Source organism: Equus asinus, chromosome 4, assembly GCF_041296235.1.
Source record: "Equus asinus isolate D_3611 breed Donkey chromosome 4, EquAss-T2T_v2, whole genome shotgun sequence".
NCBI classification, from domain to species: Eukaryota; Metazoa; Chordata; class Mammalia; order Perissodactyla; family Equidae; genus Equus; species Equus asinus.
Genome location: NC_091793.1, coordinates 64,715,300 through 64,742,914, shown reverse-complemented (window position 1 = coordinate 64,742,914; position 27,615 = coordinate 64,715,300). Strand labels below are relative to the sequence as shown.

At 39.1% G+C, this 27,615-nt stretch overlaps 1 protein-coding gene across 2 annotated transcripts in view; it reads left to right on the top strand.

Annotated features, from left to right (window-relative positions):
- CNTNAP5 (contactin associated protein family member 5) overlaps nucleotides 1-27,615 on the top strand; it is a 767,582-nt gene that overhangs the window by 635,206 nt on the left and 104,761 nt on the right. For both annotated transcript variants that reach the window (XM_044769171.2, XM_070507397.1), the window contains exons 15-17: nucleotides 676-803; nucleotides 983-1,153; nucleotides 9,811-10,029. In XM_044769171.2, the coding sequence (XP_044625106.1) occupies nucleotides 676-803; nucleotides 983-1,153; nucleotides 9,811-10,029 (518 nt within the window). The remainder of the gene's footprint in view (nucleotides 1-675; nucleotides 804-982; nucleotides 1,154-9,810; nucleotides 10,030-27,615) is intronic.

Here is a 27,615-nt window from a genome sequence, read left to right as displayed (position 1 = left end):
TAAGTCCAGAAACACTACTTAAAAAGAGGGGAAAAACAAGTAGTTTAACCCTATTCATTTTTAACTTTCTTATCAAAGGGTGACTAGTCAGTTTCCTATTTACGTAATTAGCAAAGACAAAGCCAGAGTCTACTAAGATCTTTAAAAGGTGGACCAAAATGAAAAGCAACAACCAGTAACTGTAAAGACTTGTTTTTACCTAGAGTTAAAAGGTGATAAGGAACACCCTAAGCTGATTAAAACCTGTTGGCAGGTGGGTGAAACAAGCCCTTGGAGTGATTTCAAGTGGGATTTATGATGCCCCTTTCCAGTTAGTTACTGAGATAGCCCATCTCTCTGGAAAGAGAGGAGAGGTTTAATGTGACATCAGCACAGCACTGGGCGGTGGGGTGCTCTCAGCTACAACAGGCAGCAGCAAGCTGTGTAAACTATCTGTTTCTGGAAACACTTAGAGAAGATGTAAAATCCACTTGTTTTGGGAAGCTGGCCATGAGTTTTGTAATTGGCATCCCAGCCTTTCACACATACTTATGAGATGAAAGGCCTTCTGTCAACCCTCTCCCCACCCCCACCCTGCTGCAACCACCCAAATCACTTTTGAAGAGAGGAGTCTTGGTAAAGAGTCACTAGATGATCCACATTTTCTCCCTTTTCTCTTAAATTTATGTTTTTCAGGACAAATGATACTGGCTTTCTTTCTTTCAAAGACCACTTGCCTGTCACTCAGATAGTTATCACTGATACCAGCAGATCAAACTCAGAAGCTGCTTGGAGAATTGGTCCCTTACGTTGCTATGGTGACCGTGAGTATTAAATCGAAAGGAGCTTTCTCTCTGCATTACATAAGCACAAGATGTTTCTATTCTTTTGTTCCTTTTCCTTGTAGTCTTCCCCTAGTCTTGAAAATTACCCACATGCCCAATGCTTTCCTATACCTCATTCCAAAATGATGAACTATGCTTAAGGATTTTCTCATTTGCAGGACACTTCTGGAATGCGGTCTCATTTTATACAGAAGCCTCTTACCTCCACTTTCCTACCTTCCACGCGGAATTCAGCGCTGATATTTCCTTCTTTTTTAAAACCACGGCTTTATCTGGAGTTTTTCTGGAAAATCTTGGCATTAAAGACTTCATCCGACTTGAAATAAGCTGTAAGTGTCCTCATTAATGAAACTGATGTAGTTGCCCAACAGAAGTTTTAGTCTTATTTTTGCCACCAACAGCTAGTGCATATTTGTACTATGCAATTAATCTCACTGGATGTCTGTAAAATTAGCAGTGATGATTTCTAGATCCTCCTAATGTTTTTGTTTTATTATTACATATCAGTATTTAATCATTCTCTCTTCAAAATAGAGCATTCCCCCAATTCCCAGAGATACCTGTGATAATGTCCCTTATCTGATCTACAAGTAGTTCTTACTTGTGACTTTAAGCTTCCACACACAACTTTTCCATTACAAATTCCATGGAAAGCCGAAAGTGTTATTATTATGCATTTATTCATATTTGGGGTCTACTTCTTTGTTGTACTTTTGCTCCGAAAGTAATTTCCTAAGTTACTTCCCACCACAAGGAGCGTGTGACTACCAAAAAGAATTCCCATGTTTTCTCTACCTCTTCACCGTGAACAGTGGTGTATCTAATGAGTTTGATGCCAAGATGTGGGTCATTTTTCAACATCCCATCTCCTATATACAAGTTATATTCAGTAATAATCACAAAGTTGAATGAAAAACAGAAATGCAGATGATGAAATACTCTGTTATTGAACTTTTATATGTAATCATGCAAAAAGAAATACTCCAGTACAGGGGCCAGCCCAGTGATGTAGTGATTAAATTCATGCATTCTGCTTTGGTAGCCTGGGGTTCGCGGGTTCAGATCCTGGGTGCGGACCTATACATCACTCATCAAACCATGCTGTGGTGACATCCTACATTAAAAAAAAAAAAATGTAGAGGGAGATTAGCCAGATGTTGGTTCAGGGACAGTCTTCCTCAAGAAAAGAAAAAAATAGAGGGAGATTGGCAAGAGATGCTAACTCTGGGCCAATCTTCCTCACACACACACAAAAAAAATCTAGTACAAAAAAGAAAAGATAATATAGTACTTTTTAATTACATTAGTACTTTTTAATTACATTAGTTCATTTTTTTATAAAAAGAGAATAAACATACCTACATATTGATTTGTTCTGGTAAAAGCAATAACATTAAAATACATGTTCACCAGACTTCTGCAAATTTGTCAATGATTTCATCAAAATTGATTTTCTTTGCATGTTTGTGTTCAAAAGAGAATATAATCAGATTTGTCCATCTACTCTCATATTGATCAAAGGATGCTTTTTATTAATTTTAAAATATTTTTTCACATTAAGCAATGGATATATAAATTTTAGGAAGGTTTTAAATATAAGGATGAGTCTGTTAGAGATTCATCCAAATTCCATTTTACAATAAACTCAAGAAATTGCCATACTGTCCTTGTGGTTTCTTTTCAGGATCAATTCTAGCAATTTTCAAATATTTCTGCAATCAAAAAAATTCACTAAAATATTTTCACTAGAAAAATCCATCATAGATTACTATTCTATTTGGTAAAAATCACAGAGTTCCTAAGGGCTTGAAGTTGCTTGAGCTCTCTTTGGGTGCAATTTGTGTCCACAACCCCTGTGTTACTACACATTCATGCATTTCAATGGTAAATTTGAGTTAAACAGTGATAGCACAGTAATTGTAAAAGTGAAAAATCAGAATTTGAGCTCTTACTCTTAAAAACAAATATGTATATTTGAATGTGCATGTTTAGAAGCCAATGGTATACATCTGGAGCTCTCTATATTAACTTCCCTCTTGAATATAATATTTATTATGTGGTAAGTAATAAAATGCGCTATTTGAAGCTTACATATACGTTATTAAAAATTCATACTAACATCAGCATTTGTTGGAACTTAGACCAACAAAAGTTTTTTTAGTGGAGGAATGTTTTATCACTGATGTTTGCAATTGCTGGTACGTGGCAATAATAAAAAAAAATCTACTGCTAGCTGCTTTTGCTAGTCTTCTGGTTCTCCGCACTCAGTGGACCCCTTAGTTCTTATGCACAGGCTGGACTGTTCCCACCGTCTCACCCTTGTCATACCCATGGCTATGAGGACTCCTGTTTGTCATTAGGTGTCTCATTTATCTGTAACTAAAGGTATGTTTTCTATAGTTTGATTAAGGCAGTTGACCATATTACAATAATGATGTGGCTGCATGAAATACTCTTGAAAGCACACGCAATGTCTTGGCAAAGGAAACTTGGCAATCTGAGAGTGCAGAAAAGAAGACAAAAGGGCTGGTGGGAGGCACAAGGATCCTGAATATCACCAAGCAGCTAAGTGTTTCTTTTGCAGTTAATGCAATACCTACAAGGAAAGAGATCTCTTTAATTGGTAGTCTTAACCTCCTTTTACTCCAACGATTTAGACTATTAATGGGAGGAAGCTCTTGTGGCTTTAGTGTGAAATAAGATACCTCATACCTAACTTGGCTGCGCTCTGAAAACCTGGAGTTGATGCCAACATTTTCATAATATGGATATAATAACCTTATTGTAAATTTAATAAAAACCAGGCCCCAAGGTCTTTTGATTCATTAAAACAGCAGCAAATGTCATGACATGTTATCACAAGGTAATGAGCAAAGATTTGGTGTTAATTACGTTTCGATGTCCAATTTGTTTGTACTTCCCGGTACTATATTTTGTCCTTTGAATTGTACAAAAATATTTTAAATGCAGGTGATATTAAATTTGATGAAAATTTGTAATACATTGATGTAATTGGTTGGTATATGCTATTTCACCAGATTGGAGAACATGTACTTTTCAAAACAAGAAGGTTTTATATAAAAAATTTTAAAATACAAGGCCTCATATTTTCCAAAATATTTTGTTTTATTATTATTTTTTAAAAGGAACAAAAACAAATGGGAGGGATCTTGCTTTCTCGTTAATAGCTGCACTCATCCTATGCCTTTTATGCAGATGGAACTTTCCCCCAAAGGGTTCATAGCAAGATATTTCTACACATCAGCTACTTAGAAAGGAAATGGCCTTTAAACAGATGTGGTGGCTCAGAGTAAATTTCTCTCCCATCCCCAAGGAGTGTTTCTCTATAACTATCTGAGCAGAAGCTTCCAAAGTTTGATATATACAAATTGTTGGAATGGAAACAAGAAGTTTCCATGAAATTTTCAATCCATTTCCCTCTTCGTCACTTCCAACTACAACATTTGAATTTTTTAGCCTTGAGATGAGTCTGTATTCTATGAAAAGCAAAACATTTCACTATGTCCTCGAGTCTTAGTGGATGTGTTTCAAATGAGACATAAAAAAATTAGCTATTTTGACAATTATCTCACAATGGCTATGAGGATAGAAATAGATATTTTGGAACAGATGAGGGGGAACAGAAGGAAATGGCATAGAGGAAAGAGTTCAATGTGGATACAAATTTCTGTTCTTCTAAGTCTAATTGTGAACATATTCTTCACCCCTTCAGTGCTTATTTATGCAAAATGGGATTCGTGACACCCCTATACCAACCAGATGTATTTGGCTGCAGTTAAAAGAAAACTCAATCTGAACTGGTAGACACAAGGATGGGAATTCACTGGTACTGGGACATGTGACTAAGTTCAGAATTGGTGGGACACTTTATTTCATGTTGGATTCAGTAGTTTAACAATGTTGTCATCAGTTTAATTTATTTCTCTCTCTGCTCTGACTTCTGAATATTTACTTAGGTCTAAGGTTAGCTCTCTCAAGGGAGAGCTACATTACAGCTGGTGGGAAATCACTTCCTTGACATCTGTTCATGCAATCCTCCTGATATGCAGCACATCTGACCACCTATGAACCAATGGCTCTGGCCAGGAAAGTAAAGATTGCAGCTTGCTTTTTCCAGGGCCTACCCTTACACCCAGCAAGGAGGCTAACTTTCCATAAAGCCTGTAGGGAGAAAAAATAACTTTCCCTCTAAACTTCTGAATTCTTGACTGAGACCCCTGTAGCAAATGACAGACTAACAAGAGAAAAACAAACATAAGTTTATTAACATGTATACCTCATGTACACATGGGAGATACCCAGAGAAAAATGAGGAACTCAGAGAGGTGGCTTAGAACTCCAGTTTATATAGCATTTTCAACAATGAACAATAAATTTATGGAGGAATGATAGGACAAAGAAGGAAGTTTTAGGCTTCCAAGGGCTGAGATAAGTACTATTTAGTAAAGTTTGTTATGTAGATTCTTCTGGTACCATCTCCATGCTGATAGAATCTACATTGTCTTCAGGTGATTAACTTTTGTTCTCTTGGTAGAGAGAGGAGAAGGGACTTCTTTGAAAATGTGAATCCTGCTTTTAGACAAATAGGAGGAGGACAGGGAGTTTCCTTATCTCAGCTTTTCCTCAATTGTCTTTAGCTCAAAATAATCCTTATGCTAAAGTGGCATATTTTGGGGTGGCAGATTGTGCTAACCTTCAAGACCATGGGAAAAGTGAAGGAGGTATAGATAATATACACACAAACACACGCACACATATATGTGCACAGACAGAGAAAGAGATTGATTTGAGTTCTGAATATTACCAAATGAGATGCTAATTTAAAGATACAATTCTCAGATCTTCAGGAATAGTAAAACTGAATGCTAATAATAATTCCTTTTACACTAAATTAAGTTAAAAAGTCTAATTAGACACTGTACTAAATGCTTTACATTCATTATTTCATTTTATTTTCAAACAATCCTATCTATGATCATCAAGATATTGTACTACAATTTTCATTGTTTAACTCACAGTCCAATATGCAGGTGAGGAACATGAGCCTAGAGAAGGTAAGTGCTGTGCTCAGAGTCACAAAGCTAGTAAGATTCAGAATCCAGGCTTTAAGCAGGCCTCTCTGTTCATTAGAGCAACCCCCTACTCTGCTTTGCAAATCTGCCTCAAGAATAAATAATGTTAGGACTCAAGAGAAAATGGAATTATTTTTCCCCATGTTTTGAGGCATAGGACATTCAGAAACTCCTTGAAATTTTATAGAAATCTCTACATACTTTTTTTTGGAGATAGGAATCACAGCTGCCATTAGATTCTCAAAGAGTTCATGTCTCCAAAAAAGTTCAATAATATTTCATTTAGTGCATATTTCTCATTTCAAAGATGAATACATGGAAAGTCAGAGAGGTTCAATAACTACATTGAGGCTGTGCAACTTCTTCTCTATTCCACAAATGGTCACTGACATCTCTTGCACCCTGTCATGGAGTAGGGGTGAGAACACAGAAATGGGGTCTCAGTTTTGTCTTCATGAAGCTCACGTCTGAGTGCTGCAAGCAGTAGTGCTGTGTAGATCCTACAGAGAATTCTCTATGGGGCGCAGTGGTCGATTCTTCCTGCCAAGGTCAGCAATATTATACAGGAGCCTTTCCTTAGTGAAGGCTTCTTCTCGTCTTCTGGGAATACTTGGTAGACACTTTCTTACGCATATGGCATTTTCCTCCACTTAACATGCCCACTCTTTGTCAATCTTCTCAAAAGTATACTGTGAGCTCATTTTGTTTCATTCATCTCTGCATTCTCAGTGACTAGCACAGGGCCTGGCTTGGTAAAAACTCACTAAAAAGCTAAAGAGACTCCTCAGCTTTGTCTTGAACCATAAGAGTAGAAAATGAGGGGAGGTATTTATTAGGTGGTGGAAGAAGAGGCCAGAGGGTAAATTCATGGTAGAGCTAATGCTGCCACAGACCCTCTGGCCTTCCCATTCAGGATCATTGGGTTACACCCATCCCTCCAGCAAGGGAGAGGTAGCTTACGTTTGACTCACATGTCCTGTCCACAAAGTCACTAGCCATTGTTGGATGTATCATGCACTTACTTACATTTTTTTTCATTCAATGTATCCGGGCACCTGTATTATATATTCTAGTTTTGACTGCCCAAGGAGACTGCATAGGTTTCGAGATTAGAGGTTTAGTCATAAGAAAAGTAGGTAAACAGTGAGCTCTGGAGGTACATCACCTGGGGTTAAATCCTGGCTCTGTCCCATCTGGGTTGGAACAACGTATTAGCTATCTGCGGCGCAGTTCCTTCATCTGTAAAATATTACCTGTCTCATAATGTTGTAGTGAGACTTAAGTGAATCGATTCATGAAGAATCTTTAGCAGAGTGCTGTGCTATTGGTAAGCACTCAACAAATAATAGCTATTATTACTGCATTTCACTGATTCTCCCCCAGTTCTAGGAGGACTGGGTGGAATATAGTGGGTCTTTAATACTGACTTAAATAAAATTTAAAAAAATTTTAAAAGATTCTCCAAGGAAACTAATACCTTGGTATAAAACTAAAAAAAAAAAAAATCTAAAGAAAATTACAAAATTGCATTGGTATGTGCAGTGTAACAATGTTTTAGTGAATGAAGCTTTAATTTAATGAGAGCTTCCTGTACACAAGGCTGGGTGCTAGCTGCTGGTGTCCAATAAATGAAGTGTTCATCGAGAATTTGCAGACTGGTTGGGGAGACAGACCACAAACAGATCATTATACGATGGGTGATAAATGTTGGAGAAGAGAGAAGCACAGACAGGAAATCTAACATGAAGGTGGGGGTGGCAGGGAGTGGTGGGCAGACGGCGGTGCAGTGAGCTTCCCACAAAGATGTGCTGTCTGAGTGGAACTTAATATCCACCCGACCGGCGGCACAGGAAGTCTTTTAGCAAAATCTTGAACCTTCCTTCCCTCCAGTTCTCACCAATCTTTACCTGTGTTCTGTTGAGAGAAATAAATGTAGGGCCCAGTCTCTATCAGTAAGTGTTTATTTGATCTCAAGATGTGCAAGGTTGCAAGGTGGCATTGGTGACTTGAATAAGAACTAAGGAAAGGCTCAAAGGGCCACCTTCACTCTTATTCAACTTTTTAATTATTGGACCCAATTTTTCCCCTTCAGTTCTGCTTCCTGTAATGCATGGGTTTATAAACCAAAGCCAATTTACCTGGCTTGGTGAACCATACTAATATGCTAATAATAACAATAGTTATGACTTACTGAGCATATCCTATGCACCAGGCACAGTTCTGAGAACTTCATCAAGATTAATTTGTAAACAACCGTATGGTAGGTACTGTTTTTATTCCCATTTTGCAAATGAGAAAACTGAGGACTAGATAGAAAACTTGCTTAGGTCCCAGAGTCCATGCTCTCAAATTCCATTTTTAAGGCCTCTACCTATTGTGTCTCCTTAAAGTCAGGGCTCACATTCACTAGAATGCAAAACAATTTAAGCTCTCAGAGTTACTTGAAATTCCACATATTAGGGGCTTCTTATATTGAAGCTGACTTTGTGTTAGGGATTAAAGGCTGGAAAAGAAAGGTCCTGAGTGACGTTTGGTATTGCTGATAATTCAGATCTGGCAGTTGGTGACTATGTCAAATAAAATACTCATGCCCTGTTTTGGGAGTAAAGGCGAGGTGCCTAGCCCAGGGTGCTGAGAAGGAAGGGAAGATCTGGCATATGAAGGCTCCAGTTACTGGAAGGGGACCGTCTTCTCCTCAACCTCAATTTACAATTTACCTCTCCACTTCCTTCAGATTTAGAACACGCTAATATAATAATGAAAGATAGAAATTTTCTCTTTTCTTAATAGAGAAAAATGATGAAGAATTCTACTTTTGGAGTCGGATTCTGCTTGCTGTCTGAGAAATTTTGAGCAAATTATTTATACTTCTCTGAACGTTAATTTGTCATCCATGAAATGGGAATAAAAATGATGCCTTTCTCATAGAGTTGTTTTGAAGTCTAAAATGAGAGAATCCATAGTCAGTGCTTAGTACAGTGTCTGGCAGGGTTTCTGCTACTGCAACTTCTGTCTCTCTTTGAATGGTGATACCACCACTGCCGTCACCACCACTACCACATTACCATCACCACCATCATCACTACCATATCACTACTAGCATCATCACCATCATCACCACCGCCACCATCAGCACCACCACCACCATTGACACCATCACTATCATTACTACCTTCACCACTACCACCATTACCACCACCACTACCACCATCATCATCATCATCCTGGGTATTCTTACCCCTGACTGACTACCGCTGGCTTCTATGTTCTATAGATCCTTATAGAGGGGCAGAAAGAGTAATGGAAGGAGCCCAGTGTGGGGCAGGAGGCTTAGGTTTGATTCTAGGCATGCCAGTTGCAACAACGTCTCTTTGGACAAGGCACTTAAACTTTCTGAGCCTTCTTTTTTTTAAAGTGATGGTATTAGTGTGAATGCTTGTATCACATGTATTAACGAAATAACACGGAGGAGAAAAGACGATCACTGGACTTTCCAGGGTGTAGATCTTTTTCCTGCAAGGGTGGAGCTGCCTAGCCAACTTAATATCTGTGAACGTCTAGGAGGACACAGTTGAAGCCAGAACAGATCCAAAAAACCCAGAACCTTGGCACTGATGCATGTTTATCAGATAAGCATTGATGGCCCTTGTCCCTGTCCTATTTCCTGAATTCTTACGATGAGGACCAATTGGGCCAAATAAAAGAAGTTGAGATTTAGTATTTGGTTGTTATTACTATTAATGATAATTTTAGTACTGCAGGGATTTCAACAGAAATCCTCTCTACCTGACTGTTGACTTGCAATCATTTATACTCTTCATTCAGGATACACTTGGCCCTAAATGCACTGATGACTCCCTTCATCCTTCTTCCTGTTTCCCTTTTGGTTTCAGCTCCTTCTGAGATCACTTTTGCTATAGATGTGGGCAATGGCCCTGTGGAGCTTGTAGTCCAGTCTCCATCTCTTCTGAATGACAACCAATGGCATTACGTCCGGGCTGAGAGGAACCTGAAGGAGACCTCGCTCCAGGTGGACAGCCTCCCGAGGATGACCAAGGAGACTTCGGAGGAGGGACATTTCCGATTGCAGCTGAATAGCCAGTTGTTTGTAGGTAGGGGACATCTTAAGGTGCCCTTTGTGCTAAAAACCCTACAATACTACTGTGTGACCAGGCCTAAGGAAAATTGTGGTTTTTTTTAATTTTAGACCTGGGAAGTTTTTAAAATATGTCATAAACTGTTTATAATTATAAATTTAATTTTACAAATTCTTCCTTTCTAACTTCATTAGCCACAGCAATAAAAGATTATGCCACACTTTAGCAAATTTTGAAGTGGTCTTAGACTCCTTTTGTGTATTTTCTCCTTGTACATATGATCTTCAGATGTCCAGAGACCTCTATTATTTTTCATCCTTATAATCAAAATCTATTCTTAGAAAAAGGCTATATCAGCTATTTACACCTTAGTAGGTGTCGACTATAAGTCGGTGGGCCATCCTTCACTCTTCTTAGTGATACCTGGCTCCTGATAACTATTGATAAGAGTGAAATAAAACATGTTACACTATCTCAAAGGGATTCCAGTCATTCATAATACGGTGGGGTAAGGAATTATTGTTTTGTAAACTGGGGACTTCTTTGATGTTTCCTGAAATCACTTCACTTAGTGGCTCCCTTACACTTGCACAGAAAAGCAGCCCTGATCCTGGAGCAGATGTTTCTCCATGGTCATTCCCTCTGTGACACTCAGAATCAGCCTTTAGGCAAGTTGTTCATCTGAACTGGCTGCCACTGCTGCTAGTGGAGACTGGAAAAGCTCAGATGTCATTCACTGAGTCATTAATTAATTAATGAATTCCATAAATAGTCACTGAGCACCTAAAAGAAGTCAGACGCCTTGTTGAATGGTGGGGATTGAAAGATCAATTGTGTAATGTCACTACTTTTCATGCAGCTCGCAGTTGCGTGTGTTTTGGGTGTGTGTGAGAGACAGGAATGAATTTAGCCACATTAATCCAGTGAGGAAAGATCACCTTTGTAGCCATAATTTAGAAAGAGTTTTTTGAAAGTAGATTAAGCAGGGCTTGTAAAGCTTTAAAGTACAAAATAGAGCTGAAGATGTTAGGGATATTGTAATATTACCAAAGCAAAGAGGCTGCTCTTATTTAAAACTTGAAGTTCAGATGCTTGGAACAGTGATATAAGTAAGTGTCAAAACTTGCCAGGCAACCCAGATTTACTTTTCTTTCCTTATTTGTGTTACCAACTCTTACACTAAATGGCTTTACTGCTAGTAATGGAATGTCATCAGCAGTCAATAGATGTTTCTTCCCTGCACCTTTAAATTTGAGTTTGCGTAATTTTTAACCCTGAGGAAAGAAAGTGGTCACTAAAAGCCCACTAGCTAAAAGAAGAGAGGTAACAGAACATGTCATAGTCTCTCTTCTCAGCAGGAATCACATTTCTTTCCTCGTCTGTCGTGTTTTACATATCCAGCAGAAGCTGAGATATAAGTGATTAAAAGCATTTTTATATTACAAGGCATTTACTTAATTAATAACCTACATAAGTGATATGATTTACTCTTAAAAATATTTTTTTAATTTATATTGCTGTTTTACTTCTATTTAAACATCGCATTTTATCTCTCGAAGAAGTTTGCTAGTCATCAGGATTTAATATCTTTTTTGGTGGAATCAATTCAAGTAGTTTGCAATTTTCATAAATTATATTCCATGCCAAAGTTTAATTTATCTTCAGGCAGTACTTATGAATCTTTCTGGCTGAAAGGTGTATATAAAGATGGAATAATTTTTTTATCCTTTCATGCAAATTTCATCTAGCTATGAAATTATCATATGGCCTGAATATGTGATCAACTTTGTACAAGTCAGAAGGGAAAAGAGGCAGCTGTGTTTCATGGCAAGTTTTTATCTCCAGACTTCTCACTCAAATTGATCACCAATGCAATGAGTTGTAAGAGCATGTCGATGGGTCTGGAGAAGATATCTTGTGGGAGCTGGAGCCAAGGTCAGCTGCAGTGAGAGCACCTGCCTCTATTATGTTTCTCTCCAATAAGTTCTAGCTCAGATGTTGCCCTGCTTTATTGAATGTCTTAATGGACTTGAAGAGGCAACACTGCTGTTGGAGGTCATTTTAGTCTTTTGGTTTGAATTTTGTTGTTTAGCCTTCAGCAATATGCCCGTTTTGAAACGTCAGGTGACCAAAAAAGCTGAAGTCCCAATATTTCCATTTTGTATAATCCAGTGGTTCAAAAAAATAAAAAATAAAAACACTTCTACTTAGGTATATCAACCAAAATGAAGAATTACATTCCGTATCATTTAGAAATTTAGAGACACTGGATATTTATATTTGTGAGGCAGAAAAAGATATCACTGGTGTGTACTTCTTTACTGGGATAGATTGAATGTGGTAGTACTTAAATATTAATTTGGATATGTCTGTCTAGATACCTTTAGGCACTGAAGGATCTTTCAATCGAAGCAGAGCACTATTCAGCATTGTAATTGCCGGCATTGCTGCTGTGCTCATGAATGCATCCTGAGTACCAGGAACGAGTTGAATTTTAGAAGAGGATGTACCTCTTAGTCCTGCCCCTGTCTCTGAAATGGGACAGGCTGAAGTGCTGATACATGAGTCAATGCATGATGGATTCCCAGAATCAATATTTTGACTTTAGACTTTTATCACTGTGATAGTTAGGGACATTTGCATCCATGCTATCTCGCTGGTCACATTTCTTTAACAGAGTAGGAGAAACTTCCTAACATACAACTGAAATGTATGCTGCAAGCTTATGGTTGTCTCATCTTTGAAACTCGGAGAGGTATCACCCCTCTGCTTTGCTGTTTTCTACTAGTGTGCCCATCAATATGAATATGAGGCAGGAGAAATCCAAGAACCAGCATCCATTACTGAAAGTGAACTGAAGAGATCTGGGTGTGTATTCCACCCAGGCTGTGGGAACTTGGTAGAAAAACAACTAACATAAGTATGCTCATCATCTTTATCTTCAGAATGAAAATGAAGAGTCTAGGAACTGATTGTTTACTACTTGAGGATCAGCTATCTCCATGTATATATTAGGAATGATGATCCTAATCCTTATCCTCATGCTCATGTGTATGCAACAGCAAGGAAAATGGCTCATTCTCCCCCAAACTGACATTACATCTTTCCAAGTATGTTGCAAGTATAGCATGGACATTTTGTGAAGATGTGGGCCAGCAAGTCTCATTTTTGTGTGACTGTACTTCCTTCTTACTTTTTTCTGTCTTTCATGAACCATTTTTTTTGGCCCAGCTGCTTTATTTGTGTCAAAACAGATTGAAGTTACTCCCAACTTAAAACTCCTTGGCGAAAATACTACACTGACTTGATAAATCATAAAGTTGAAGACATCCCCAAAAATGCTGCCTCCAGGCTGGTAGGGAATTATTATTCCTATTTTCAGTGAAGCATGTCAAACTTGATGAGGTCAGTGATGCAGCAAGGCAAAGCAGTGTGCGTTAACTTTGTGCTCTGACACTTCATAAACTGTTGCTCTGTGGCAAAATACAAACTCGTAGCTGAGCGGCCACAGAGTCTCTCCGTGGAATAGTCACTTATATTTCTGCTTGTGAATGCCTTATGAGAATGGCTTTCCCGATGCTGGCCAGTAGATTTTTCTACTTGAGAAGATATAGTGTGTCTCATGGCATAAGAGGAGGTATACATCCTTTTCACATTAAGAAATGACTGGAAATCACCTTTTGGCATATTTAGTACATAAAGCTATTGAGCATGGAGGATGGTACTTATTATCTCAATAGTGAAACATAGAAATTTATGATTATAATGTCTCACTTACCCAAAAAGTTTATTTTTCAAAGTTAAATAATATGTCAAGAATACTTGAATCATTTTTCTTTGTGAAAGAATTAATACATGATTTTTTATATTCTCCATAATAATTAAATAAGTGAAATTGTTCTGATTAGTTGAGAAGATAGTAGAGACCTCAGAATGCTGGCAGGCAAGCCCTATGAATACTTTGCTTCGTTGCTGCATAGCAAGTACCTAGAGGAGCATCCAGTAGCAGCTCAATAATTGCTTCTACAATGAAAAACACAATGAAGCAGCATCACCTGGTTCCTCATGCCTTTTCCTCCCCCAAGACCACTGCTCCACCAAATCAGATTCTTATAGTTTGAAAGTGTTTTGGAAGAACATTGGTTCTATATTTGTATTCACAGAAATGAAGAATTAAACCACCCCTTTGGCAAATCATTGTCTCTTCTTGAAGATGTTGACAGTTGAATACATTTAACTCATGCCAATCGCCCATGTTAGTGTTCTCTGCCCCCTAATATTCCAGAAACTGTTTTGAAATATTTATCTACAGCCTCTCATGTTTTAATTGAAGCTGATTTCATCATATAGTGTTCTGCATTGGATTGATAATGGGCAGTTGAAGGAGAATGTAGAGTTCTCTTGTTTGGTTTGTTTTTGTTGTTGTTGTTGTTACCTTTGGCAAAACATATTGAGTCATAATAATAATATTTTTATTTTTTTTATTTATTTATTTTTTTAATTTTTATTTTTTTCGGATGTACATCATATTTCAAATTCTGGATACATTACATCATGTTCACCACCCGAACACTAATTATAGTGCATCCCCTCACATGTGACCCTAAACACCCCTTTTGCCCTCCCCCCTCCCTCCTTCCCCAATGGTAACCACCAGTCCAATCTCCAATGCTATGTGTTTTTTTTTTCCTGTCGTTTTAATCTTCTACTTATGAGTGAGATCATATGGTATTTGACTTTCTCCCTCTGACTTATGTCACTCAGCATAATACCCTCAAGGCCATCCATGTTGTCACAAATGGCTGGATTTCATCATTTCTCATGGCTGAGTAGTAGTCCATCACGTATAAATACCACATCTTCTTTATCCATTCGTCCCTTGATGGGCACCTAGGTTGCTTCCAAGTCTTGGCTATTGTGGATAATGCTGCAATGAACATAGGGGTGCAAGCATCTTTATGCCTTTGTGCTTTCAAGTTCTTTGGATAAATACCCAGCAGTGGAATAGCTGGATGATATGGTAGATCTATCCTTAATTTTCTGAGGATACTCCAAACTGCTTTCCATAGTGGCTGCACCAGTTTGCACTGCCACCAGCAGTGAACAAGGGTTCCCTTCTCTCCACACCCTCTCCAACATTTGTTGTTCCCTGTCTTGTTAATTATAGCCATTCTGACTGGAGTGAGGTGATACCTCATTGTAGTTTTGATTTGCATTTCCCTGATAGCTAATGATGTTGAGCATCTTTTCATATACCTGTCGGCCACCTGTATATCTTCTTTGGAGGAATCTCTGTTCAGATCTTTTGCCCATTTTCTAATTGGATTGTTGGTTTTTTTGTTGTTGAGCTGTATGAGTTCTTTGTATATTTTGGATATTAACCCCTTATCTGATATGTGGTTTGCAAATATCTTTTCCCAATTGTTAGGTTGTCTTTTCGTTTTGTTGATGGTTTCCTTTGCTGTGCAGAAGATTTTTAGTTTGATGTAGTCCCATTTGTTCATTTTTTCTTTTGTTTCCCTTGCCTGGTCACACATGGGACTTGAAAATATGCTGCTCAGACCAATGTCATAGAGCCTACTGCCTATGTTTTCGTCTAGAAGTCTCATGGTTTCGGGTCTTACATTCAAGTCTTTAATCCATTTTGAGTTGATTTTTGTGCATGGTGTAAGGGAATGGTCTACTTTCATTCTTTTGCATGTGGCTGTCCAGTTTTCCCAACACCGTTTATTGAAGAGACTCTCCTTTCTCCATCGTATTCTCTTGGCTCCCTTGTCGAATGTTTGCTGTCCATAAATGTGTGGGTTTACTTCTGGGCTCTCAATTTTGTTCCATTGATCTGTGTGTCTGTTTTTGTGCCAGTACCATGCCGTTTTGGTTACTATGGGTTTGGAGTATAATTTGAAATTGGACAGTGTGATACCTCCAGCTTTGTTCTTTTTTCTTAGGAATCCTTTGGCTATTCAGGGTCTTTTGTTGTTCCATATAAATTTTAGGATTCTTTGTTCTATTTCTGTAAAAAATGTTGTTGAAACTTTGATAGGGATTGCGTTGAATCTATAGATTGCTTTAGGAAGTATGGACATTTTAACAATGTTAATTCTTCCAATCCAAGAGCACGGAATATCTTTCCATTTCTTTGTGTCCTCTTCGATTTCTTTCAACAATGTTTTATAGTTTTTGGTGTACAGATCTTTCACCTCTTTCGTTAAGTTTATTCCTAGGTATTTTATTCTTTTTGTTGCAATTGTAAATGGGATTGTATTCTTAATTTCTCTTTCTGCTACTTCGTTGTTAGCGTATAGAAATGCAACGGATTTTTTTACATTGATTTTGTATCCCGCAACTTGACTGTATTCCTTTATTATTTCTAGAAGTTTTTTAGTGGACTCTAGAGTTTTCTAGATATAAAATCATGTCGTCTGCAAAGAGTGACAGTTTCACTTCTTCTTTTCTAATGTGGATCCCTTTTATTTCTTTTTCTTGCCTGATAGCTCTGGCTAGGACTTCCAATACTATGTTAAATAAGTGTTGACAGTGGGCATCCTTGTCTGGTTCCTGTTCTTAGAGAGATAGCTTTCAGGTTTTCTCCATTGAGAATGATATTTGCTGTGGGTTTGTCATATATGGCCTATATTATGTTGAGGTATTTTCCTTCTATACCCAATTTATTTAGAGTTTTTATCATAAACGGATGCTGTATCTTGTCAAATGCTTTCTCTGCATCTATTGAGATGATCATGTGATTTTTATTCTTCATTTTGTTAATGTAGTGTATCACATTGATAGATTTGCGGATGTTGAACCGTCCCTGCATCCCCGGAATGAAACCCACTTGATCATGATGTATGAACTTTTTAATGTATTGTTGTATTCGATTTGCTAGTATTTTGTTGAGGATTTTTGCATTGATGTTCATCAGTGATATTGGCCTGTAATTTTCTTTTTTTGTGTTGTCCTTGTCTGGTTTTGGTATCAGGATAATGTTTGCTTCATAGAAGGAGTTAGGAAGCCTCCCCTCCTCTTCAATTTTTTGGAAGAGTTTGACAAGGATAGGTATTAAGTCTTCTTTGAATGTTTGGCAGAATTCACCAGGGAAGCCATCTGGTCCTGGACTTTTATTTTTTGGGAGATTTTTAATTGCTGTTTCGATCTCCTTACTGGTGATTGGTCTATTCAAATTTTCTACATCTTCTTGGTCCAGTTTTGGAAGGTTGTATGTTTCTAAGAATTTATCCATTTCTTCTAGATTATCCAATTTGTTGGCGTATAGCTTTTCATAGTATTCTCTTATTATCTTTTGTATTTCTGAGGTGTCCGTTGTAATCTCTCCTCTTTCGTTTCTGATTTTATTTATTTGAGCCTACTTTCTTTTTTTCTTGGTGAGTCTAGCTAAAGGTTTGTCAATTTTGTTTATCTTTTCGAAGAACCGGCTCTTGGTTTCATTAATTTTTTCTATTGTTTTTTTAGTCTCTATTTCATTTATTTCTGCTCTGATTTTTATTATTTCCTTCCTTCTGCTGATTTGGGGCTTTGTTTGTTGTTCTTTTTCCAGTATCTTTAGGTGCACTTTTAGATTGTCTATTTGGGATTTTTCTTCTTTGTTGAGGTAGGCCTGAATTGCTATAAACGTCCCTCGTAGAAGCGCTTTTGCTGTATCCCACAGATTTTGGCATGTCGTGTTTTCATTTTCATTTGTCTCCAGGAATTTTTTTATTTCTTCTTTGATTTCTTCATTGACCCAATCATTGTTCGATAGCATTTTGTTCAATCTCCACATTTTTGTGGCTTTTCTGGTTTTCTTTCTGTAGTTGATTTCCAGTTTCATACCTTTGTGGTCAGAAAAGATGCATGGTATTATTTCGATCTTAAATTTATTGAGACTTGTTTTGTGGCCTAATATGTGATCAATCCTGGAGAATGTTCCGTGGGCATTTGAAAAGAATGTGTATTCTGTGGTTTTTGGATGGAATGTTCTGTATATATCTACTAAGTCCATCTGGTCTAATGTGTCCTTTAAGGCGAGTGTTTCCTTATTGATCTTCTGTTTGGATGATCTATCCATTGGTGTAAGTGGAGTGTTAAAGTCTCCTACAACTATTGTGTTACTCTCTATTTCTCCTCTTATGCCTGTTAATAATTGCTTTATATATTTAGGTGTTCCTATGTTGGGTGCGTAGATATTTACAAGTGTTATATTTTCTTGTTGGATTGTTCCCTTTATCATTATGTATTGCCCGTCTTTGTCTCTTATTACAGTTTTTGATTTAAAGTCTATTTTGTCTGATATAAGTATTGCTACCCCCGCTTTCTTTTCTTTGCCATTTGCATGGAATATCTTTTTCCATCCTTTCACTTTCAGTTTGTGGGTGTCTGCAGGTCTGAAGTGTGTCTCTTGTATGCAGCATATACATGGATCTTGTTTTTTTATCCGGTTAGCCACCCTATGGCATTTGATTGGAGCATTTAATCCATTGACATTTAAAGTAGCTATTGATAAATATGTATTTATTGCCATTTTGTCACTTTTTCTTTTTTTGGGGTGTTTTAGTAGTTCTTAGTTCCTTTCTTTTTCTCTTGCTCTCTTCACTTGTGGTTTGATGGCTATCTTTAGTAATATGTTTGATTTCTTTTGTCTTACTTTTTTTCCTGCTTGTTATAGGTTTCTGATTTGTGGTTACCATGAGGATCCCTTTTAATATACTATGCATATAACAGTCTATATTGAGTAGACAGACTCTTTAGCTTGACCTCTTTCTAAAAGCTCTACTTTTCACTCCCCTCCTCCCACATTATATGTTTTTCACATCATATATAGTCTTTTGTTTAGTGTGTGTATATCCATTACCCTCCTATCATTGAAACAGGTGCTTTTAGTACATTTGTCTTTTAACCTTCATATTACCTTCACAGGTAGTTGTTCTGCTGTCTTTACTATACTTTTACCTTACAAGTGATTTTATTGCCTATTTTCTCTTGTTGTTGTTTTGGGTTTTTTTTGATAATTTTTTTTCTTTTATCTCTATTTGTGGTCATTACTTTCCCACTTAAATAAGTCCCTTCAGCATTCCTTGTAGAACTGGTTTCTTGGTGACAAACTCCTTTAATTTTTGCTTGTCTGGGAAGCTCTTTATCTCTCCTTCCATTCTGAATGACAGCCTTGATGCATAGAGTATTCTTGGTTGTAGGTTTTTTCCTTTTAGCACTTCAAATATGTTGTGCCATTCTCTTCTCGCTTGTAGGGTCTCGGCTGAGAAGTCTGCTGGCAGCGTGAGGGGCTTCCCTTTATATGTCCCTTGTGGCCTTTCTCTTGCTGTTTTTAGGATTCTCTCTTTCTCTTTAATTTTAGACATTTTGATTATAATATGTCTTGGTGTGGGCCTCTTTGGGCTTCTCTTGTTTGGAGCTCTCTGTGCTTCCTAAACTTGGATGTCTGTTTCCTTCTTCAGGTGAGGAAAATTTTCCTCTGTTATTTTGACAAATAAATTTTCTGCCCCTTTGTCTCTCTCTTCTCCTTCTGGATCCCCTATAATCCTAATGTTAGCACGCTTGATATTGTCCCAGAGTTCCCTTACACTGCTCTCATTCTGTCTAATTCTTTTTTCTCTTTTCTGTTCTGCTTGGGTGATTTCCTCTAGTCTTTCGTCTAGCTTGCTGATCCATTCTTCTGCTTCCTCTACTCTGCTATTGACTCCCTCTATTGAATTTCTCATTTCAAGTATTGTGTTCTTCATTTCTGATTGGTTCTTTTTTATATCTTCCAATTCTTTGCTGATATGCTCACTGTGTTCATCCATTCTTCTCTGCATATCTGTGAGCATCCTCATTATATTTTGTTTGAATTCCTTGTCAAGGAGGTCGCTAGTTTCTGTTTCACTTAGTTCTTTTTCTGGTGTTTTGTAGTGTTCCCCTGCTTGGAAAGTATTCCTTTACCTCCTCATTATGCCTCTTTCTCTGTGTTATTTTCTTTGTACTAGGTGAGTCAGCTATGTCTCCTGATCTTAGAGAAGTGGCCTTATGTATGAGATGCCTTATGAAGCCCAGCAGTGTGCTTCCCTCTCATCACCAGACCATAAGAACCAGGAGTGACCCCTTTGTGGGCTACTTGTGTTCTTCTGCTGTGTCAGGGTTGCTCCCACTGCAGGTACCCAGGGAGTCTGATCTTTCCTTCCCTGGCCATCTGTTTGTAAATCTGGTTTGGAGGGGCCTCAGCACTGTTGGCTACAAAGTCTATTAGCACACTCTTATTGCAAATGTCCTCTTAATTGGGTTGGTACTCAGTGTAGCTGGTTGCTAGGCTCAGGGGCGCACAGCTGTGATAGGCCAACAAGGCTGATGTCAGTTCTCTTAGGAGTGCAGCTGAGAGGGGCTGGCCTTTGGCATGGAGGCACTCAGTTGTTTCAGGCTTTGGAAGGTGGGGCTGATCCTTTTTATGGCTATTTGTGAAGCACAAGTCTTCTGCCACTGATAAGCCTCACCCCCCTCTGGACCACATACACTGTCAACACAGTCCTGGTCCGTGCACACTTCTCAAACCCTGGAGCGTTCCCCACCGCCACACTACAAAGGCCCCCACCCCTGCCCCAATGCCCCCCACAGTTCACCTGGTCCTCACACAGACCCTGCCCCACAGAGGCAGACACCCTTGCCTGCCTGTAGAGGATCAAGGCACTCAGTCAATGCAGGCTGAAAAGTAGCCTGAGGGCTTGCTGTTAGGTGGGGCCAGTCCCTAGGGTGGGTTGCCTGCCCTGGCTGAACTGGATTAAATCTGTGCTCTAGTGGGTGTGGCAGACCCCTGGGCTAACAGCACAAGGGACGCACCTCAATGACCCCCACCGGTGTCCTTATCAGCAGTCCTGGACCAGCTCAGAACAACGGCCCCCACCAATGTCTCAGTCTCTGGAGAGGATCCTCCTCTCACCAAGATGCCCCCAGAGCCCACCAGGTGAGTCTTGTTTCACCAAAGGACAGTCAGCCTTCTCTCTGGTGATTTTAGGTTGCTGCAATGAGTGAGTTTGTGCGTGGACCCTTTAAGACCTGGATCTTTTCGGCTTTCGGCTGATAGCTTTTCTGGGGTGTCCTCGCTGCAGTTAATAGCCAGCAAAGCCAGACAGTAGGACGCCCATCTCAGTTGGGCTGAGTCCGAAGGATGGTTATAGCAGTATTGCCCCCGCTGCAGACCTCACTCCTCCAGGGAGGGCTGCGTACCTTAGATTGGCTCCTGCCTGGCCAACTGAGAAGCTCCGCTGCTCCCAAAGGTGGCTTTTTTCCTCTCTGGCCAGAGTTACTGCCTCTTCTGCTTTTGTCAGGACTGTCCCTTGTCGTGGGGGTTCTTTTTATCCAGTTTTCAGTTTTCAATCCAGGGTGATTCTTCGCAAAATTGTTGTAACCTGGTTGTGTTCATGGGAGGAGGCGAGTTCAACGTCTGCTCACAGGGCCATCTTGACGAGAACTCCATACTCTCATTTTTGAAAGAGAGTGCAATATGACATCATGTTTTGTGCAGCCCAGCGAGGCAAGCCCTGCAATTTAGACCTCACAAAAACTCAACGTTAGTAGCAGTCATTCTGATTTTTCTGGTACTGCGAGCCATCAAAATTTATAATTCAATAAAGAAAGAAAATACTAGGACAGCACTATTTATGTGGAGCTAGGGTGATAATTATAAAAATAAACTCAAGCCAGATCTTTCTGGAAAATAAAACAGTACTACCTGGACGTTCAAAGGCCCAATCTGAGAGACAATAGAGATGTAGGAAGTTGTTTGTGCCTCTTCCAAAGCCAAGGTGCTGTTGAGCTAATGTGAACAGGACTATGAGGAAAGTTTCAGGTTAGAAAAGAGCAGACTCAGAAGGCATGCTGATGTTGCAACACCACCTGCAGGCTAGAGAGCCTGCTTCCATTTCTCCAAGGCTTTAGTGACAAAGCTGATAACTCAGACCAGAAGGCGAGAAAGCCCTTGAGCAGAGTGGTGGAGGGAAGAAGATATAGTGAAAACTCTCTACAAAGTGTTATTGTCAGATTTTCACTCTGTTCTCATTTTGTTACAAAGTTTCTTTTGATCCTGGGAGAAAGGGATTTGGCTTCAAAGCCACTTGAGTAGAGGAAAGCAATTTTGTAGAAGAGATGAGAAGTGCCATGCTTTAATTCAGATTCCTGCTTCATCATCCATGTCTCAGGGTAACTGGTGAGGGTCATCTCAGGCCCTGCCCACCATGTGTTGAGGGGCTTAGGAACCTGTCATAGACACTGGGATGTGCTGCCCACGTCCACCTTCAGGAAAGACTTATTGCCCTGCCACTGGGAGTACTGTTACTGGATGGTCTCCATCTGTCTGCCCCATCAGGGCTGCCTCAGCTGCAAACAAACACCTGGGCAAGGTCACATCCTCCCCAGAGGGGTCCAAATACGATAACCAACTGAGTCCAGAGTGTAAAGGCTGAGCCATTTTGGCACAAGGAAGTTCATCTCTGATGGGTTTTTCTAGCTCCAGCAGTCTCCATGGGGCTGTTTTAGACTCTTGTCAGGTATGCACCAAATCTCTCTCCTCTTCTGCCTGCTCCTGCTTCCTTCCCCTCCCATTCAGAGGTATGATTCCCAAGGGTTCCCTCTAAAATACATCCTGCCCTTTTAACTCCATCTCACAGCCTGCTTGTCTAGAACCCAACCTGAGACAGAATCACGTAGATTTATTGTACAACACACACAAACACATTTTTTAAATCAAAGCAATTTTCTTAAGCAAAATTTATTTTGTTCCTGTCCCTCAAGCCAGGATGGACACTCCCTGCCCTGATCTACCTGGCAGACTCCTCTTCATTGAAGGCAGAGATTTTTGGTGATTCAGATGAACTATCTTCTCACAGGGAGTGTATTATCCACCCCTGCCTCCACCTCTATGAGCAGACCCATTGTGATGCGTCCTGATGACCTGATTATTGCCACTCTCCCCTCTAGTGGTTTATTGTGGCAAATATAGGCTTGAGGGACAGGAACTCCAAAAGGATATGAATCAAAACAATGCAAACTCTATTTGGCTTTAAAGAGCGTTTCTGAGGAGAAAGTAGGAGGGGAAGAGGCATTATTTTATGGATAATTCTTGGGATTATCCTTGGGGAGAATACAAAATAAATTTTGCTTAAGTATCTTATCTTTGTATCTTTATCTTTGTATCCTTGAGCCTAGTGCAGGTTCTCTGCTATATTTAGCATTCAATAAATGTCCAGTGAATTAATGAAAGTGAATGAATGCAGAGTTCCAAATGCTGGCCCTTCCACCAGTAGCATTATGGTTTTATGCAAGTTATTTCTGAGTCTCAGTTATTCCTTCTGCCCACTAAACTTACTATCAATAACTCAAAAATCAGTTGTAAAACTTGAATATGGCAATGGATGTTTCCTTCTCCCACTTGGAATTCCTATTCACATTTATTAAATAAGAGTTGCAAGCAAAAAACCATTTCAAATGGAAAAGGGTTTGTTTCCCCAGCTCAGTAGGATAATGAGGCACTCCTTTGCCTGGAAATTTAGGAGATTTGACGTTTAAAGGACACATTCAATTGGAATAATAGCTCCCAGGAGAGGGATCGTGCCCCACACTGTGATTTGCACAAATCAGCAAAAGTGTCCCCACGTGATAGTATATCTGATGTATGAATGCCTCAAAAGTTGGCATAGGGCCTTTATAAAAGGGGAAATTACAACTGCCCTTGTCTTAGCAACCAACTCCAAAGGTAAAAGGACTTTCAAAATCACATTTTCGCATTGTTGTATGGTACACACAAGCTTGCTTTGGAAGTGTTTATTGTTGGATTCATATTTTAGTTGCTATTATTTTCCCTGTACTCTGGTTGATGAAGATGAACTTTCTTATGGAGAATCCCATAAGACCTGGTAGTGACGGTATGTGCTCAGACAAGAGATGGACCCTCCATTTGTGATTCAAGGATACTATAAGTTTCATGAAGTAAATTGAAAGCTAACAACATCCATCACACGTTTGCAGTGCCAGGTGAGCAGTCATGGTCCTCAGCTACTGCCTTCCTCTTGGCCTGTGCTCTGAACAAAGCAGCAAAACACCAAACCATGTTCCATACATTTTAATTCAAACAATTTTCTTAAGCTAACTTTATTCTTTATTCTCCCGGTTATCAGCCTCCTCCTTTCTTACTTCCTTGTCCAAAAGACTGTTTAAAGGCCAGTAGGTTCTCAGAGTGGCGTTTGCATCATTTTGCTGGATTTGGGAGGAGGTGTTGCAGGTTGTCTGATCCAGCCCTTCCAATTGTCACAGTGTCCTTCTTTCTCTTTTTTCTCACATCCTTGTTTTGACACAATTCATTTAATAAATACTTTCTGAGGCCATACTCTGTTATCAGCCCTGGGCTAGGCAATGGGGAAGCGAAAATGAATAAGACCTGTTCACTATTTAAGGAGTATAGACTAGGAGGAAGAAAGACTTTAAGATAGGCCCTTTATAATGTGGCATATGGGGTTTATATCCAAGGGGGAAGAGCAGGGCAAAGGGGATGTGGCTCGAGTTCCAGACTCTCTGTCTTATACATTGTGTGATGATTCCCTGCCTCTCTCTTCCTTATCTCATGGAAATAAGGTTAACATGTGTCTCAGTTCAGTCTCTAAGGGAATCTGTCCTTAGAAGGCAATCTGGGATGTGTGTGCACACTTGGTGTGTAGAAAGCATCTCTCTCACTTGGTTTAGCCAGTCACTACTTATTCAGGTTTCTGGGAGAACAACTGAAGCCCAAATGTCCAAACCTCAGGGAGACCAATACTTTCCTCCTTCACTGCCCATGTAGGTGCCTACAACTGGCCACTTCCTACAGAAGCCTCAGGACCTTATATTCCCTGAACCTGCTACATCTACACTGCAATGGAGCCTTGCTTTAAGCTCAGGTGTGTCTTAAAATAGTGCAATGGTACTCCTCTCAACAACAGGGTCAGATATCCTTCGCTTTCCATTCCCCATCCTATCCTCCAAACTCTTTTTTATCAGGGATCCTTCCCTCCCCGCCTTTCATCCTCATATCCCTTCCCAGAGAAATTAATTCATCAAACATATAGGGGTTAGGACTGAAGGCCAGATTTAGGTATAGGCTCACTAACTGCTCACCTACATGATCTTGAATAAGAAATAGTTCCCACTAGAGGAGCCCCAATCTAGAAGCTATAGTGGAGGGCAGTGGATGGATTATATATATGTGAGTTTCCATTTCTTTTGACAATACCTCCAGTATCCTGGGGCCCCTTATATCTACAGCTTTCCCGTTCCTCCAGAGCATGCTGTCTAATGTGTTAGCTCTGGTTCCATCATTTTTTGTCCATTTGTCTACTCACCCTCATTTTTTCTCCTTCCTTCTCTTCAGCAAAGCTTCCTTGCTTCCTTCCTCTTATTCCTGAAGGCCATTTAACTTCCGTGGGTGCCTGTATTCTCAGCAGGAAAATGTAGATGATAATGTGTCCAGTCTGCTTCATATTTATAAAAGGCGGAAAGCCTTGTAAATATTTTTTTATTATTATTATTAATATAACTTGTTCCAGTCATTGTGCATTGTGGGATCAAAACCTTTCCATCACAGTTTTATGCTTTCTAATAATAAGCACCACCATTTTAACTAATACTGTTAGTATGTGTTAAACATAATCTTCAAAAAGGTAAAATCATGTGTCTTGGGAAAATAGAAAATGAACATGAATCAGAGATTTTCTTTAACTCATTATTTAATGAGGAAGCCAATAAGATTCTATGACCAGTTCAGAGAGCATCTGAAAAGCTAGGATAGGAACAGGTAATTTAATAAGAATAAAAACATTAAGATAAAACCGGCTTAAATAAAAAAACTATTGTTCAACAAGCCATCTTCGGAGTTACCTGTTATACTGGAAAGAAATTATTTGCCTCTCTATGGGTTAAATATCATCTATGATTTTTGCCTTATTCCCAAGTTTTGGCTAATTTTTCTGACAAGAGAGAGTTGCTACTGACATTTGATGATGTGTCTCTAGTCACACTGCAGCATCATGTCCGAAAAGGAAACCGGGATGAGAAAGAGTCTCAAAGTGATTACTGCACAAATACATCAAAATGTCTTGACAATGTTAACGGATTGGATTGTGAGAACTGGTTGGCCCTGAATTGCCATTGCTCTATGCTTTTAGTAAATCGTAGTCTCCTTTGTATTTCCGAGTCTCTTGGTTTCACCCATAAAATCACTCTGAGCCACGTGAGACTATTAGGGAAAATTCTTAAAGCTCATAATTACAGGTTTTTACTGTATCTACTTTTTTTTTCAATGAGTCTGTCGTTCAGCTGCTGGGGGAATGTCTGTTCTTGGCAATGCCATCCTGGAGAAAAACTAATCGGAAGATTGCCAGGGGCGCTGGCATCCAGTAAATCCTGACACTACTGCCAGCTGGGCAATGACTTGGCCAGGCAGCCCGTCTGGAAGATGAAGGTAGATCCTCCAGTTGATTCTAGGGAAGAAGTCTGTATAGTATCTCTTATCCAGTTGCTCTCGCAAGGAGGGTGGCAATCCCTCCTCTTTCTCAGGAGTCTTCTGTAACTCTTCTCCTTTAAGGCTGTTTATGATAGTGATCTTTTCAGTGATTTTTCATCTTCAAAAACATTGGGAGAAGGAGCATTGTGAGGTGTAACTTGGCTTTGATCTTTGTGAGTTGGGAGATGGTCCTTTTATTCAAATTGCTCTTGTGGTTCTTCTGGACTCTGTGATTAGGAGCAAGGGGAATTTCCTGCCCCATCATCTTGGTGTTCTTTCAGGAATACCTCCAAGGGATGTGCAAAGCAATAATTCAGAGGATTCTGTGGCGAGACTCTTGGATCACTAAATTAGTGACCTTGAACTGCAGTGGGATTATTTCCCTGTTGCTCCACATTAGCAACAGAAATGAAGGCACAATTCAAGTGCTTGCTTGTATCTTTGCCTCCTCATGAATTGTAGATAATAACCAAATAGAGATTTCCATAGAATGCACACATAGGACTCTGTCTGGGCAACATGTTGTGCCCTGACACCATTCTTCTCAAAAGAAGGCAAATATTTATTTTTGGCCTGTAGTCTTGGAAAAAACAATCTCTGTGCAGAAAACCCAAGAAACAAGATGAATATTCCATACACACTCCAACCCACACACAGACACAAACCTGCCGATGCTGGGAAAGTCATTCCATAATATTCACATACCACAAGGATTCATAAAGGGTTTTACAGATATACAAAATTCTGTAGTAAGGAGTTTCTTTTGAAACTTGATAAATAAATTATTTCTTAAATGACTTTTAGAAAAAGGAGACCAACAGCATTATGCACAATATACATAATAAATAAAAAGATTTATTTTAATTGTATAATCAATACACAAATAGGTGTTCACTATAAAATTATTCAATAATACATCTTAGTACTCTTCTTAGAGGTAACTGTTATTAGCACAGCATGTGACTTTCCAGACGTCATTTGAGGTACTTACATCCATCGAAGTCCCCTTAGGAAACACTGTACAATATTATTATTTGTGGATATATTTACACAAACAATATACATGTATGTATTATGCTACAGCTTGTTGC